At 38.9% G+C, this 14,146-nt stretch overlaps 1 protein-coding gene across 1 annotated transcript in view; it reads left to right on the forward strand.

Annotated features, from left to right (window-relative positions):
* The window catches only part of nt5e (5'-nucleotidase, ecto (CD73)), a 40,775-nt gene extending 27,365 nt beyond the window's left edge, over positions 1-13,410 (forward strand). The window contains exons 5-9 of the mRNA XM_088909402.1: positions 769-923; positions 2,224-2,332; positions 2,449-2,598; positions 3,753-3,953; positions 11,816-13,410. Coding sequence (XP_088765528.1) covers positions 769-923; positions 2,224-2,332; positions 2,449-2,598; positions 3,753-3,953; positions 11,816-11,979 — 779 coding nt within the window. The 3' untranslated portion in view covers positions 11,980-13,410. The remainder of the gene's footprint in view (positions 1-768; positions 924-2,223; positions 2,333-2,448; positions 2,599-3,752; positions 3,954-11,815) is intronic.
* Positions 13,411-14,146: the final 736 nt, after the last annotated feature.

Here is a 14,146-nt window from a genome sequence, read left to right on the forward strand (position 1 = left end):
AAGAAAAAAGTAGGGCAGTTTTTATATTAACTGCACTTTCCCTGCATTATTTTCAGGTGACTTGGTGTGCTGTAAAAAATACGAGAGAAGAAACTCCAGTCTGTCAAACAGAGCTGCATTCCTGTTGTGCTCTGTTGCTAAAACAGTCATTTGCCTGTTGGGAGGCAAATGGTGTTGCGTATTTCTCCCTCTGCCCATGGCTCAGTAGCTACTGGCACTGGAGGGGAAGGGACAAAGATTAATAATAATGTAATAATAGTGAAATGTACATGAATAATAATTTAAAACTGTGATGTAATAATGATTAATAATTATAGCAAAGTGGCAAAAAATGCCTAATATGTAGATATCAGAGAACCAATATTTCCGAATGCCTGCATTGTACCTGGCCAGTTCTGTAGCTTAAATGTAAGAAAAAAACTATTTATTCTGAATGTAGTTATTAAAATGATTTTATATGTACTGCCTCACTTGATAATCTTTCATTTTTTATCAGCTTTTTTCCTGTTGCTGAAAATGGTTAATTTCGCCATACTTATTCTGGTTATTCTGGTTATTCTGTGTGGTTGACCTGGAAAAACATCTTTCAGGACGACAGAGCTGTATTTTTGTGTTTCAGATTTTAAAGGTTGGGTGATGCTATTTACCATACAGCTTTCACTAGGTCTGACAGTTGTTTAATTGTAGCTTGTAATTCTACCATTACATTTCAGTGCAGCCTCAATATTTTATTAATATTACGATTGTGTATTGTTTTTTTTGTTTCAGATACTAATGTGCGCGCAGAGGTTGATAGATGGAAAAAGGCACTCTCTAATTACTCCACCCAAATTATCGGAGAGACCCTGGTTTATCTTAATGGTACCTTTGAAGAGTGCCGCTTTCGGGAATGTAACCTTGGAAATTTAATTTGCGATGCAATGGTGAGGACATTCCTGGTTTTCAGTTCAAGGCTTCGACCTAAAACAATTCTCATAGAATCTTTGGTATTTACCACAGTTGTGACTTACATATATGCAGGGTAGAGCCACATGCTTTTCTGAACTTGTTTGTGTATTTCTTCTCAATGCTTTGACAAAGTTCAATCGTAAAGGTCGGTGGAAACAACAGGAAAACTACTGGTGCTACTGGGTAAATCATATGATACAAACATGAATTCTTCGAATAGTAGTAATAGAGTTATCCTTGATTGTTGTTTCTCTTAAAACCTTGTTGTGTATATTTCTGTACATTTCTACCATCCACATCTCAAATTGACTGAATTTGCTTTCCCCCTGTAAAGGCACAGTCACATGAAAAGTATTGTGTCATCAGTCACCTGTTGGGTCATTTGAATTTATTCCTGAAATAAAATGGGAGTAGCTCTTCTCCAGAGCACACATTCAGGTTTTTGCATCCTAGATTACAAAGGAATTTCATATGCTTTCTAGAGTCTTGGACCTAAGCTTTAGATGGGTTTTTGTTTCTTTTTAAGGACAAATTTAAAATAGTAGAATAAAAACTTAATATATTTGACTTAGATTTAATTGTCTATTCCTGGAGCTTAACATGCTACTGACTTTTAATAAACCCAAAGTATTTTTAAAGGACTCAAAGCCTCACAACTTTCTTGTGCTGTGAAAAGCTAAGAAGTTCAGCTAATGCTTTTTTTCAGCTCTGTTTTGCAGAAATCTAAGTTCAGTTTTAAATAATGGGAACAAAGAGGGCTGAACTCTCATTTGATGTTTTTAACATTGTGGTCTAATGTTTACGTCTTCTTTCCATATAGAACGGTGAATTAAAATACCTCTCAGAGATTGAAAGTCTTAACTTCAGAACTGAAACACCACTCCATTGTTTTATGATAACTGTTGTCATTGCTTTTCATTATCCTCCCATTTTTATTAATTTTGTTGGAATCTAAGATCAGGGAAATACATTGTTTTTTCAACCATTCAACCTAAGAAACTTTAGACTAACTTTTGTCCACTGTCCCACATGAATGGCTGTTGACAAAAATAAAGTATATTTTCTCACCATTCCCTGACTGTAACTATTACATTTTACATTAACATCTTACCCACATTGTACAAAACCTTTGACACTCTTCTTCAGAGAGATTTATTTGAAATTTGTTTTGTGTATGCCATTGGTTAAAACGTAAGTTACAGTAAACATAAAGTTAAGTAAAATAAGTTAAAACCTATCCTTTCGTTGTTTTGTTGTGTGTGATCATTTTTGTAGATTAATCATAATATCAGATATCCGAGCGAGCTACAGTGGAACCATGTCAGCGCCTGCATTCTGAATGGAGGCTCAATACGGTCGCCTATCGATGAGCGCACCAGAAACGGTACGTACAGTTTCCAAAAGTTAAAAGAAACAGGTAGATATTTCATTTTCATTTTTAATTTAAATTTCCTTGAAAGACATGAAGGTGGTCATCTTTGTGAAAAATGACAATTCCAGGTTCCATCACCATGGAGGATCTTATATCCGTCCTGCCATTTGGAAGTACTTTCGATTTAGTGGAACTGAAAGGATCGACACTAAGAAAAGCGTTTGAGCATTCGGTCAGGAGATATGGAGGAAACACCGGAGAATTTCTGCAAGTATCTGGTAAGAGGTTTACTTTGATAACATTTTAGTTTAGGTGGAGTAATGATGAAAAAAGTCCTGTGTCAATGTAATAAGTACTGAATGCCACCTAAAACAGAAAAACCCAAACCTGGGTGACACCAAAAGTGTCTGCAGCCCTGTTTCATTGTATTTTGTTGTACTGAAGTCATGATCATTTCCTGCTGGTGATGAGGGCCTCTCTGTTATACATGACAGTGCACTAGACTGTGATGTTAACACAAGAAGAGCTATTCATTTACGCCTCATTATCACATTCATGTTCCCCATTAGGATGGCTTAGCAGAGTCACAACTGTTTGCAAAGTTCTTTCAGCACCATGTCATGTCATGCACTTCCTAATTGTCAGCATGTTCCCAGCTCACCTCTGTCACACTCACGTTAAACTGGCAGCTGCAAAGAACGGACAGTATGCTATTGCTAAGCATAAGACTGTACACAGCCTTTGCTTTATAGGGCATGATAATGCACGGCTTATATGCATTTTACAGAATAACCCGTGGCAGTTCCTTTGCGATTGTTGACTTGCAGTGTTTTGCTCTTGGATTGTTATATGTTTGCAATGATAGTAATACAACTGTATTTGTATGTGCTTTGTAAAAAAAAAAAAACACTGTACAATACCACCCATGTAAAAGACAGAAGGACAACAACCAGGAACACTAAGTATTAAATTTAAAAAAAATCTGTCTTTGCGTATGATTTAAGCAGCTCTGAAGTTTCCAGTGGATTTGAGTAATGAGTTTCACACAGGTGAAGCTTCTTCATTGGAGCCTTGTCTTCTGTTGAGATAGAAGGCCTGAATGAGCAGGTCTCAGATGCTGAGAGTCCAACTATAAGTAACTTTTAAATAACCTGGCCCTTCCAGTGCATTATTCATGAGAATGGAAATCTTAAAGTCCACTTTAAATTTATTATGCTTTTACCGTACTTTATTGACTATAGTAAACTAAAAAAAAAGCGAGTCATTATGTAGCACTTAAAGGGTCCAATATGCATAGAAACAAACAACATCCAACTACTTACAGCAGGTTTTAGGTAGTTTGCATAGGCTCATAGCCTATGGCTGAAGGCTCAAGGTTTTGTCATTTTACCTACAAAATAACATTTAATCTTTATGTGTTATTATGTTCCAGGGATACGCGTTGAATTTGATCTTTCAAGACAATCCTGGGATCGTGTGACTGATATACAGATTCTTTGCACGAGCTGCCGAGTGCCAAAATACGAGCCGCTTGATTCAGACAAGACGTACAAGCTTGTTCTCCCATCCTACTTAGTTGAAGGGGGAGATGGTTTTACAATGATAAAGGATGAAAAGCTTAAGCACGACAGTGGTAAGTTTGTCAATGTCTTTCTTTTTCCCTTAGAAGTGTTTTATTTCTTTTTTTTATTGCTGTTGAATTTATGTTGAATATATCAATGACATGCTTTCGTAAATAGAATGAAGGCTTTTTCATTTAAATGTCTTTTGGTCATCGCCGTGGTTTCCCAGCTGCAGAGTGCCAGTCTCAGATCTGACTGTGTGTGTGGAGTCTGCATGCTCTCCCTGTGTTTGCATAGGTCTTGCCCTGCGTAGCTCAGTTTCCTCCCACAGTCGAAAGACATGCTGGCCAGGTTAACTGGTGTCTCTGAATTGCCAGAGAATCTGTGCGTCTGTGCACTCCGTTGCCCTCTTTGTGTTCTGTGCATGTCAGGTTAGGCTCCTGGTTACTGAGACCCTCTAGGGATAAAATGATAATTAAACAGGTAGGTAGGTCCCTTTTCAGGCCTTAAAGGCCCATGGGGAATGGGGGACAAGGGCCACCATTTTTCTTAACCATCCAACACTGGATCAACAGTATCACGCTCTGGCCAGCCTCTTACCTCCAGAAGGCTTAACCTCCAGTACTCACTTGGAAAGCAGGCTGAGTGGACCTGGGAGACATCTGGAAGGAATTAGAGCAAGCTACATCACTTGCCCCTACCTGGGATTGAACCCAGGACCGTCAGATCAGGAGCTAGACACCCTTGCTGTTTGAGCTACCACGGCTCCAGTGATAAAAAGACATAGATCAATGTCTCTTTAGTTGATATTCTGTCATTTGTAAGCTAAAGGTAAGATAAAATAGCACGATAACTTAGAAAAAATAGGCCCCCAGATACAGTATATAGGTTCAAAACATGCTGTTTTAGATATAAGAGCTTTTTTATATGTTTATTTCTGTAAACAATCAAGAAACAGCAATCAAAATGCTGAAGAAAACACACCCTCCCTCATGTCCCCACGCACAAAGCCATCCCACACCTAAAGAGAAGAAAACGAAAAAAAAGTCAACTGAATCAATAAGCCGCCGGCTGCAGCAATGATAAAGATGGAAAAAAATAAAAACTAAATCATTGATTAAACTATCACAACTGCAGCCATGACTTAATTTTCTGTATCTTGGTACCATGGATTTGGGTTATGGAAAGTGGCCACAACCAGAAAAGCCCATTGACAGCAGAGGCCAGCCAGCGCAGTGCTCTCATGTCTCCACTCATCATCCAATAAAAATGACGATGGTGAACAGGGGACTTCTTTCTCCGGACAAAGTGGAAGAGATTTTCTTCCAAAACCAAAACATGTGGACATCCCAACATTGTAACAGCTTTAAATAATGTGACCAATATTCCAGTGACACACTCCCCTACATCACGTCTACATGGTGTGTGGAGAGTGGTTGCTGACTTGCTGCCCAGTCAGCTAGCTGTCAGACTCCCTACCTCTAGTATCACCTCTCATTGCCTTGCACATTTTCTGGCGTATAAGGTTATTTTATTCCCCAAAGACCTGTGAAAATGATATAGAGAGCCGGTGGTGTTTTGTACATCTATTACTCTGGCCCACACCATAAAAATCCTCAATAGGAAGGAAACGGTGGCTGTGTTGAGCACTTGCCAAAAAAATTGAAATGAATTAAAAGAGTGAGCAAAAAAAATGGGGTCAACAGATGTCAAATTCTTGTGTCTCCCTTCCTCTCCTCTGTGTAGAATTGGTTTCTTGCACCCACAGCTCTTTTCTGACAGTGCTGTCATTTTCTAAGCCGGGAGATTGAATGTAGTGAGTACACTGTCCCTCTATATTCGTAAGCTTGTTTCATCGGTATTAGAATTTTTCTGAGCAGCTGCTCAGCGTTACATACAGTAGAGTTATGTAGAGATATGTAAAATGAGAACTGTTGTGAGTTTGAGAGGGTCATTGGTGACAAGACCACCTCATTTAATATCAAAAGCTTATTGATTATCAAATCTTAGTTGCAGGGCCCTCTTCCCCTATTTTCAATAGATTTTCTGTCTTGAGTTTCACTATTTCATCTTACACTGAGTTTTTCAAAATACACGTCCCTTGTCTGATTCAGAGTTCAACTGTATTTCAGTGAATTCATATGGACTACTGCCTGGTGAGCTGCTTTGTTCTCATCAGATGAAAACTGCAGCTGGAAAAATCCACCTTACTCATTAGAGTACACTGACTTCCCAGTTAAAAGTGTCAAAATGTTATGGAAATTGTGTTTGAACGAAGATTTTTTAAAAGTTTACGCTGGAGTGAAAACTCTCGAAAGCACAGGGTGGATTCTACAGTGCTCATATTGCTGCTCTGAAGCTACATACTGCATGTGATGGACTAGGACAGGGGTCAGCAACCTACAGCACGTGTGCCATCACTGGTTTTTTAATGGCCAATGACAATGAAAATGGTACATGCAAGAAAAGTCTAAAAAGCTACAAAGAAATGAAGTTGAAAAAACAATAAAAACTATGCTTGACTGTTCTGTAATTTTCTAAAATTTGCTATCCAATGAAAGTTCTTTGGCGTAGAAAAAAAACAAATCACTTTTAGCTCTGTTGCTAAGGATCTGTGCCTGTGGCTGGAAAGTTGCCGGTTTGTATCCCAGGGCCGACAGAGGAATCCTACTCCACTGGGCCCCTGAGCAAGGCCCTTAACCCCAACTGATCCAGGGGCGCCTTATAAATGGCTGACCCTGTGCTCTGACCCCAAGCTTCTCTCCTTGTCTGTGTGTCTCATAGAGAGCAAGTTGGGGTATGCATAAAGACAAATTCCTAATACAAGAAATTGTATATGGCCAATTAAGTAATCTAATCTTTCTACATTATTTTTGTGAAGCTGGCCTATTGTTTTCACAGGGAAGCTTGCAATCCGTGCCACTGATAGCTTTTTTCTTACTTTAGTATAAAGTCAAACATTTTGGACAAAATGGCAGTTGCTAAGAAAGCAAAGTTACTGTAGATCTTCACTTATTTCAGCCCTTTTAGAGAGATGAATACCAGTTTGTTCAACATAAAGTTTGTGCTCTGAGTGCATGGGAATAAATATTGTACCACGATAAGCAATTCTTGCGAGGCACTGTGACTCAGAATTTGAGATGGAATGCAAAGTGTGCTACCTAAAACCCATGCTTGGCACAACTACAAGGGAAGATACAGCTACTTTTATTAATCATTTTGAGAAAAGGAATGGACATCAAGAAAATATTTCTGTGACGGCTGACGGCACCCCTGCTGTGTTTGGGAAAACAGAAGGAATTCATAAAGCGGATTCATTCATTCATTCATTGCGGATCAGGAGAACCTTTGTGCCAGGATTTTGAATTCAGAGTTTAATAGTGTGTTGACGGCAGTAGTGAAAATAGTGAATGACCAGCGGCGCCTCGGAGCTCCTAGCCTCGTCATTCTGTTTTTGCTCCTTGTTCCTGTTCCAGATCCTGTTCCAGATTTTAACCTTGTCTCGTCTTCGATGGATTACCTGACTTTGGATTTTGGACTGTTCCCAGATTTCCCCCTTGGACTGTTTTGTACTTGTTTGCCTTCGCTCCCCCCTTGCACCTGGTCACAATCGGCACCGCCCCCCGTTCGCCATCCCTTCCTTTCCTGACTGTGTATTCCCCGTAGCCCTTTTCCAGTCACTTCCGGATTATACCCTCTGCACAGGGTCCTGAACTACACCCTACACGGGAGTCAGGACCGGCTCCCATAACACTATGAGCCTGAGACTGGAGATCTCAGCAGGGGAAAGCACGGCCAGGGAGCACACTAAATGATATGACGGGCATATTCATTTATGAACTTCCGAGATTATTATATTTTAGTATTAAGGTTTACTAATCAAACTGGACAGAGAGATATTATTGGCATTAAAAAGTATTCATGGCAGATGCATCCACCAAGTGCAGGAGCAAAGTCTTGTGGGACTCCCCTTTTGAATGGTTACTGATCCCAGGTCTAGGATTTTCTTTGAAGGTGGTGCAAAGCTGGCCAGGCACCACAGGGTTTAGTGGAGTTTGAAATTTCCCCAGCTTACTACGCATCAGCAATGTGTGATGTTCACTGGGCAGACATCTGTGTTGTGGATTTGCCAAGAGGCATGTGGCAGCCAGCAGGCTTGATAGTAATAATAATAATAATAATGATTGCTTACACTTATATAGCGCTTTTCTGGACACTCCACTCAAAGCGCTTTACAGGTAATGGGATCTCCCCTCCACCATCACCCATGTGCAGCCCCACCTGGATGATGCGACGGCAGCCATAGTGCGCCAGAACGCTCACCACACACCAGCTCTCAGTGGGGAGGAGAGCAGAGTAATGAAGCCAGTTCATAGACAGGGATTATTAGGAGGCCATGATTGGTAAGGGCCAATGGGAACACCCTTACGTAGTTACACCCCTACTCTTTTGAGAAACGCCCTGGGATTTTTAATGACCGCAGAGAGTCAGGACCTCGGTTTTATGTCTCATCCAAAGGACGGCGCTTATTTACAGTATAGTGTCCCCATCACTATACTGGGGAATTAGGACCCACATGGACCACTGGGTGAGCACCCCCTGGTGGCCCCACTAACACCTCTTCCAGCAGCAACCTTAGTTTTTCCCCAGGAGGTCTCCCATCCAGGTACTGACCAGGCTCACACCTGCTTAGCTTTAGTGGGTTGCCAGTTGTGAGTTGCAGGGTGATATGGCTGCATATAGTGTACAGAAACAAGTATCAGCCCAGTGCATTAACAGTAATGACGTATACGGGGTGGGGGGCTAAGAGAACAGCACTGTTCATCTCCACTTTCAGTTTTATCCGCCCATTATCAGAAAGCCATTTGTCCCAGAAGCATTCAGCACAAAGCAGGACTAAGAGCACATGACTGCTCACATGCAGAATGAGACACCAGTCCACCACAGAGCCACCGGAAACTTTGAACAGCCAATCAAGCCTGACCAGTGTCTCCTTGTGGGGGTGGGAGGAAACACCCAGGTAAACTCCACACGAATGCAGGGGAAATGGGCAAACTCCACTCAGAAAGCATCCCTTTTCAGATTCGGAGCCAGGACTGAAGAGCTACGAGACAGTAGTGCTAACCATCGCAGCACCACAATTTCTACATTCAATGTCAAAACAAACACATATCTAATTGTAACAGGCGTCTCAATCTGACACCAGGTTTTACTATCAGTGTCAGTGAGTCCAATTTGGAGCAAAACATTGAATGGAATGATGCTAAAATTCCAATGAGAAAACCAGGTCCAGATACTAGCAGGCCTTCCAAGTAAATGGTGAAGGTGTATAATTACACACTGCCTATTCTAAGAAAATGACAACCAGTAATTCAGCTGTTTTTGTTCCCAGCAAGATATCAGAGTAATGACGAAAAACTTTTTAAAATAGTTTAAATTTTTAAAAGAAAAACAAATATTTACAAGTATTAACAGAAACCCGTGTACTATTTACAATGCCTGTGAGTACTTGTGTCCAGCCTTTTTACAGAACAAAGAAACGGATCTCAACTCTGCAAATGAGTAATGATAACCTTTTCACAAGAACACTTATCTTATTTAGGTAAAGAGCCTGTTCAGTATGACGTTACTCTGTAAACAGATGGAAACCAAACCTTTCTACCTATACCATAATCAAAATACAAAAGAGATTTATGGTGCATGATGGACCCTCAAAAAGGAAATAAATATTCCCACAGCGATAAGACAATATAGCCTTTCCTAAATCCAAAATTTGTCTCTTCAGTGCTCACATTACTGCGTGTTTTCTGTAGTTTGTCCTGCAAAGTAGGAAGTCCCCCCACAGTGCCGTGTCTGTGGGTGGAAGATTTGAGAGAGCTCTTTCTTTCACATTTCTTTGAAAGAGTGCCTGTGCTCTTAATTACACTGTATTGAGGGGCTGCCTTTTTACTCTTCTGTCCCCTAAATGGTTGACTTTCTGGTGTGTGGTTCTGGTTGTTTTTTTAAGCCGGCAACAGTGGATGGGCCTCTGGCCAGTGTGACTGCCTCAGCTGCTAAGATAAGATAAGTAACAGCCCTGCCTCCAACACTCCAATGAAGCTCATTTTCTTGCTGTAAAGATAAGAAATACTGAGAGGTGTAGTTGAACTCTTGGTACCCTATCTGAACACAACAGTATCTAATGTAATATATCCCTGTATTTTCTTCCAAATTCAAACAAAGATGTGTTTTTAGCCTTTTTCTCGCGTTATTATTTAGTCCATGCAGGAGCACAAATATGTTAAGCTTTGATTGAACGTCTGTTCTTTGACTTTTGATCAATCTGTTATAATAATAATATCATATAAAAATAGTTATATAATCATATCTGCACATTTCTATTAAAGAAGCACTACCACCTGTATGTTTTTGAGCATCTACACAGCTGTCTCGTACGTCTGCTTTACTCTGTAGCATCTTCTTCGTACATCACATTTTCCCATTTGGTTTCAGTTCTTCATTATTTGTGTGAAGACGGGTCTTCCTTCACTGTTTTTAAGAACAATTTGTCAGTCTGTTTTTCTTATGTGTTGATAGTTAACTTTGAATGATTAACTAGAATGGGTGAAATTATTGTACCCATTAAAAAAACAAAATGTTTTGTCTGCCTGTTATCTGCACATTCAGCTTTTCAACTTCCAGCTAAGGCATTGCTTTTTCTCATCATAACTTGTTCACTTATCAGGAACTTTTCATTATGACCTTCCTTCTCAATACCAGTTATTGAGAAGTAGGACATTACTACAGAAACCTTTCGGTTATTTGCTTAAGGTAGTAAGCATTTCCTGTCACATATCTAAGTGAAAGTGCTGAGCAGGACCTGAGCAGAGGAAAAAAGAGCAGTGAAGAAGCTTTTGCATATATCTGTGTGACCTTCTTAAAATTCTCACAGGTTTTTCTAAATTGCAAAAATAAAAAGGTGATCTCTTAATATATCACTTTAAAGTAAAATGGATGTATAATTCTAAAATATCTGAATGTCTCTTGTTTATCAATTTTGTTGTACCTGATATTTGTAAATAAGTCATATTTCTAGTTAATCTGTAATTGTATCGGTTATTTAGCACAATGCTTTCCTATTGATGGTTGATTTGTGATGCCAAAAAGTGCTTCCAACAAGTAATGGGGAGGGTTAATTCTTATGGAATCAAAATATTGAAGCTTAGGATGTTTTTATGCAGTTTTTGCTGCTATTAAACTTTTTTCACATCAAAGTTTTTGCATTAGAGTTTTGGCTAAAATAATTACTTTGAAAAATGTGTACAGTATATTGGTTGTGAGCTGAATGGGATATCATTGAAAAGGGATTAATACATTTGCTTGGCCCTTTAGTTTTCTGCACTTCTGGTGTTTTAATTTTTGACTCGCAAAATCCCTTTACAGATTCTGTTTCCCAGTCAAAAACGTAAACATTTTTTTCTTTTCCCATCACAGCTGCTTAATGTGAGTTTTATAGAGTTTACAGGCGATGCTGATCACTAACCCCATGGTTTGACTCACATTTTACTCCTGCAGTTTACCAGGTCAGTGTCTCTTGGAGAAATAGGAGGAAGCCAGAACCAGTTCCACATGCATGATGCATCAGTTCAGAATCAAACCCAGGAGATCTGTATTTCAATTTCCAGAAAACCAGTCATCTTTGACCGCTGTTAAAATCTGTTGAACTAAAGGACCTTGTCGTAATTCTGAGATTTTAAGTCGCAACTGCGAGAAATAAATTTGTAAATCTGAGATACAATGTCACAATTGTGAGATACCATAGCGTGTTTTTTTTTACTCCCTGGCGGAGCGGGCTTCCATAGGGAAACAGATGTGAGTGTGAGTGAAATGCATTTTCCTGTAACTGCTAATGGTTCAGGGAGAAAATAAGGGTGTTCCATTTATTGTCTTTCAGGTGATCTTGACATAGCTGTAGTTTCGAGATACATTGCTGAACTGAAGAGGATCTATCCAACAGTGGAAGGACGTATTAAGATTGTAAACTTGGGAAATGCTAACAAAGGGAGTTTGAACATGCTGTTTCTTGCTCTGGCTTGTGCCTTGATTTATTGTCTCTAAGACTCCCAGGGCAGAAGCCCTCTTCCCCAGTTCACACTTCAGTGCACTCATCAGGAAGACATCTGTTTCATTCAGTTTTCAACAGTTCCCACTTCATAGTTTGCCAGGATTTTGTCCAGGATTTACTTTCATTTTGAATTGCTTTATTCATTTAATTGAAGTGAATCTGAATTGTTATGTAAGAGAAGACAAACTACTTTATTATTACAACTTCGGTTTAACCTACTTAGAACTTCTAAAGTCCCATCTAAAGACCAGTGTTTAAAAAAGTGGACATGAGTGTATCAGTAATATCTTAAACTTATCTGGGAAATATAATTTTAATACAAAATGATGTCTGCTCCCTGTAATCCTAGATCAATGGATTTATCATCAAAATATTGTTTTAGAGTAATTAATTTTGGTACTTATATTGATTTGTGTTTTTATGTTTTTAATGTTTGGAGCAAACTCTTTGAATGCTTTTTCTTCTAGGATACTTTCTCAATGATTTTGCTGCAAATAGTGATTTTCAAAAATCGCATACAAAAAAGAAATACAAGTTCTGTTCTCGTCCCACTTACAGAAATGCAGGTCTGGCTTCAAAATACAGTATCTGGTCAATGTAAATATTCTGTGTTTACAAATTGTACCTCAGTCACATGTTTTCAAGAGCCAGAAGTAGTATCTATAAGAGAAGTCCTTGGTTTTGAGTATTTATTCCTGTACTAGAATTAGTGATAACATGCTAACACTACACATGCTCGCCAAAGTAAATTAAGTGCTTTTTTATGTCGAGGATGCTAGTCACTATAGTTAAACTCTTTGGGGCTTGTCTTGCATCACAGAGAGGAGACTTTCCACACAAAGAGAAGTGAGACAGGTTGCAAGCTGCGGTTGCTTACACAATGTGGCCTTCCGTAAATACTGTTTCATGAAGTCCAAAAATTAAGTCCAGGAACAAAATGAAGACCTAATAGCATTTTACCTACCTAAACTTTAAACTACAGCTGTTTAAACAGCCAGATTGTTAGCCAATTTTTAGAATCTCAAAACATCTTTAAACCAATTTTTTTATCTAAGTTCCACAGATTCATGTAAATCCTTTCCCACATAAATCTTCAAATGGCGTGTATGTGTGCCTACCACACCCTTATATACTCTGAATGCATTATACATTTCAGTTGCATCAACTTACAAAAGTAGGTCACAGTGTGGTGTTATAAATGTGGTGCTTCAGTATTTTTTTACAGAACACTTGAAGAAGTGTGAGATTTTTCTAACAGTTTTCTAAATATTCAGAGAGGCTACAAGCCAGAAAAAACAGGAAATTATTTTTTCCTTTGTTGATATACATTTTATTGTATTTAATTATACTTAAATCACCAGTATTTACTGTTTGTATGCTTTTTTGGTTAAAAAATAAATAAAATAAATCTACTTCATAACAAATTTGTTGTGAATTCCTGGGTGTTTGTTATCCTCGGCGTGATGATGTTCTTTATTGTTCTTGACAATAGTACAGGGATGTAGAATCCCCTAACACCATTGTGAATCTTTTTGACTATGAATTATTCAAGTAGAAAATAAACATTCAAATATCCAAACCATTTTTTTAAAATACCCGAAAACACTGCACACATTAGTTACCCAAATTAGTTTGCACATGGTCAAATAGCCATTGGTCAGTCTTGCAGTACATTATGCCATCATGGCTTAGAAGATGTGTGGAGAATTTAATACATTGTACCGGCTATCTCAGTACATTGCTCATTTCAGAAGAGCTGGAGAAACAAGCAGAACTTGAACTTGAACTTTATTGCCATGTGTAACCAGTACTGGTACAATGGAATTCTTACTTACAGAAAGTCTCTCGATTGTAAAACAAGTGTAAAAAACAAGACAAAGTGCAAACAGTGCATCAAGACAATGTACAAACAAACAATAGACAATGTGCAAGTAAACATGTAGACAGTTTGAATGTAAACAATACAGACGTGTAAACAATGACTGGAGATGTGCAATAGATAAGAAATCATAAAGAGGTAGATGGTGATGGTGTAGGTGTGGTCCGAGGGGGATGGCTAAATGTGTTCGCCAGTCTCACTGCTTGTGGATAGAAGCTATTGAAGAATCTGGTGGTAATTGTCCGTATGCTCTTGTATCTCTTGCCTGAGGGCAGTGGGGT

This window comes from Atractosteus spatula, chromosome 2 (genome assembly GCF_055471065.1).
Source record: "Atractosteus spatula isolate fAtrSpa1 chromosome 2, fAtrSpa1.hap1, whole genome shotgun sequence".
NCBI classification, from domain to species: domain Eukaryota; kingdom Metazoa; phylum Chordata; class Actinopteri; order Semionotiformes; family Lepisosteidae; genus Atractosteus; species Atractosteus spatula.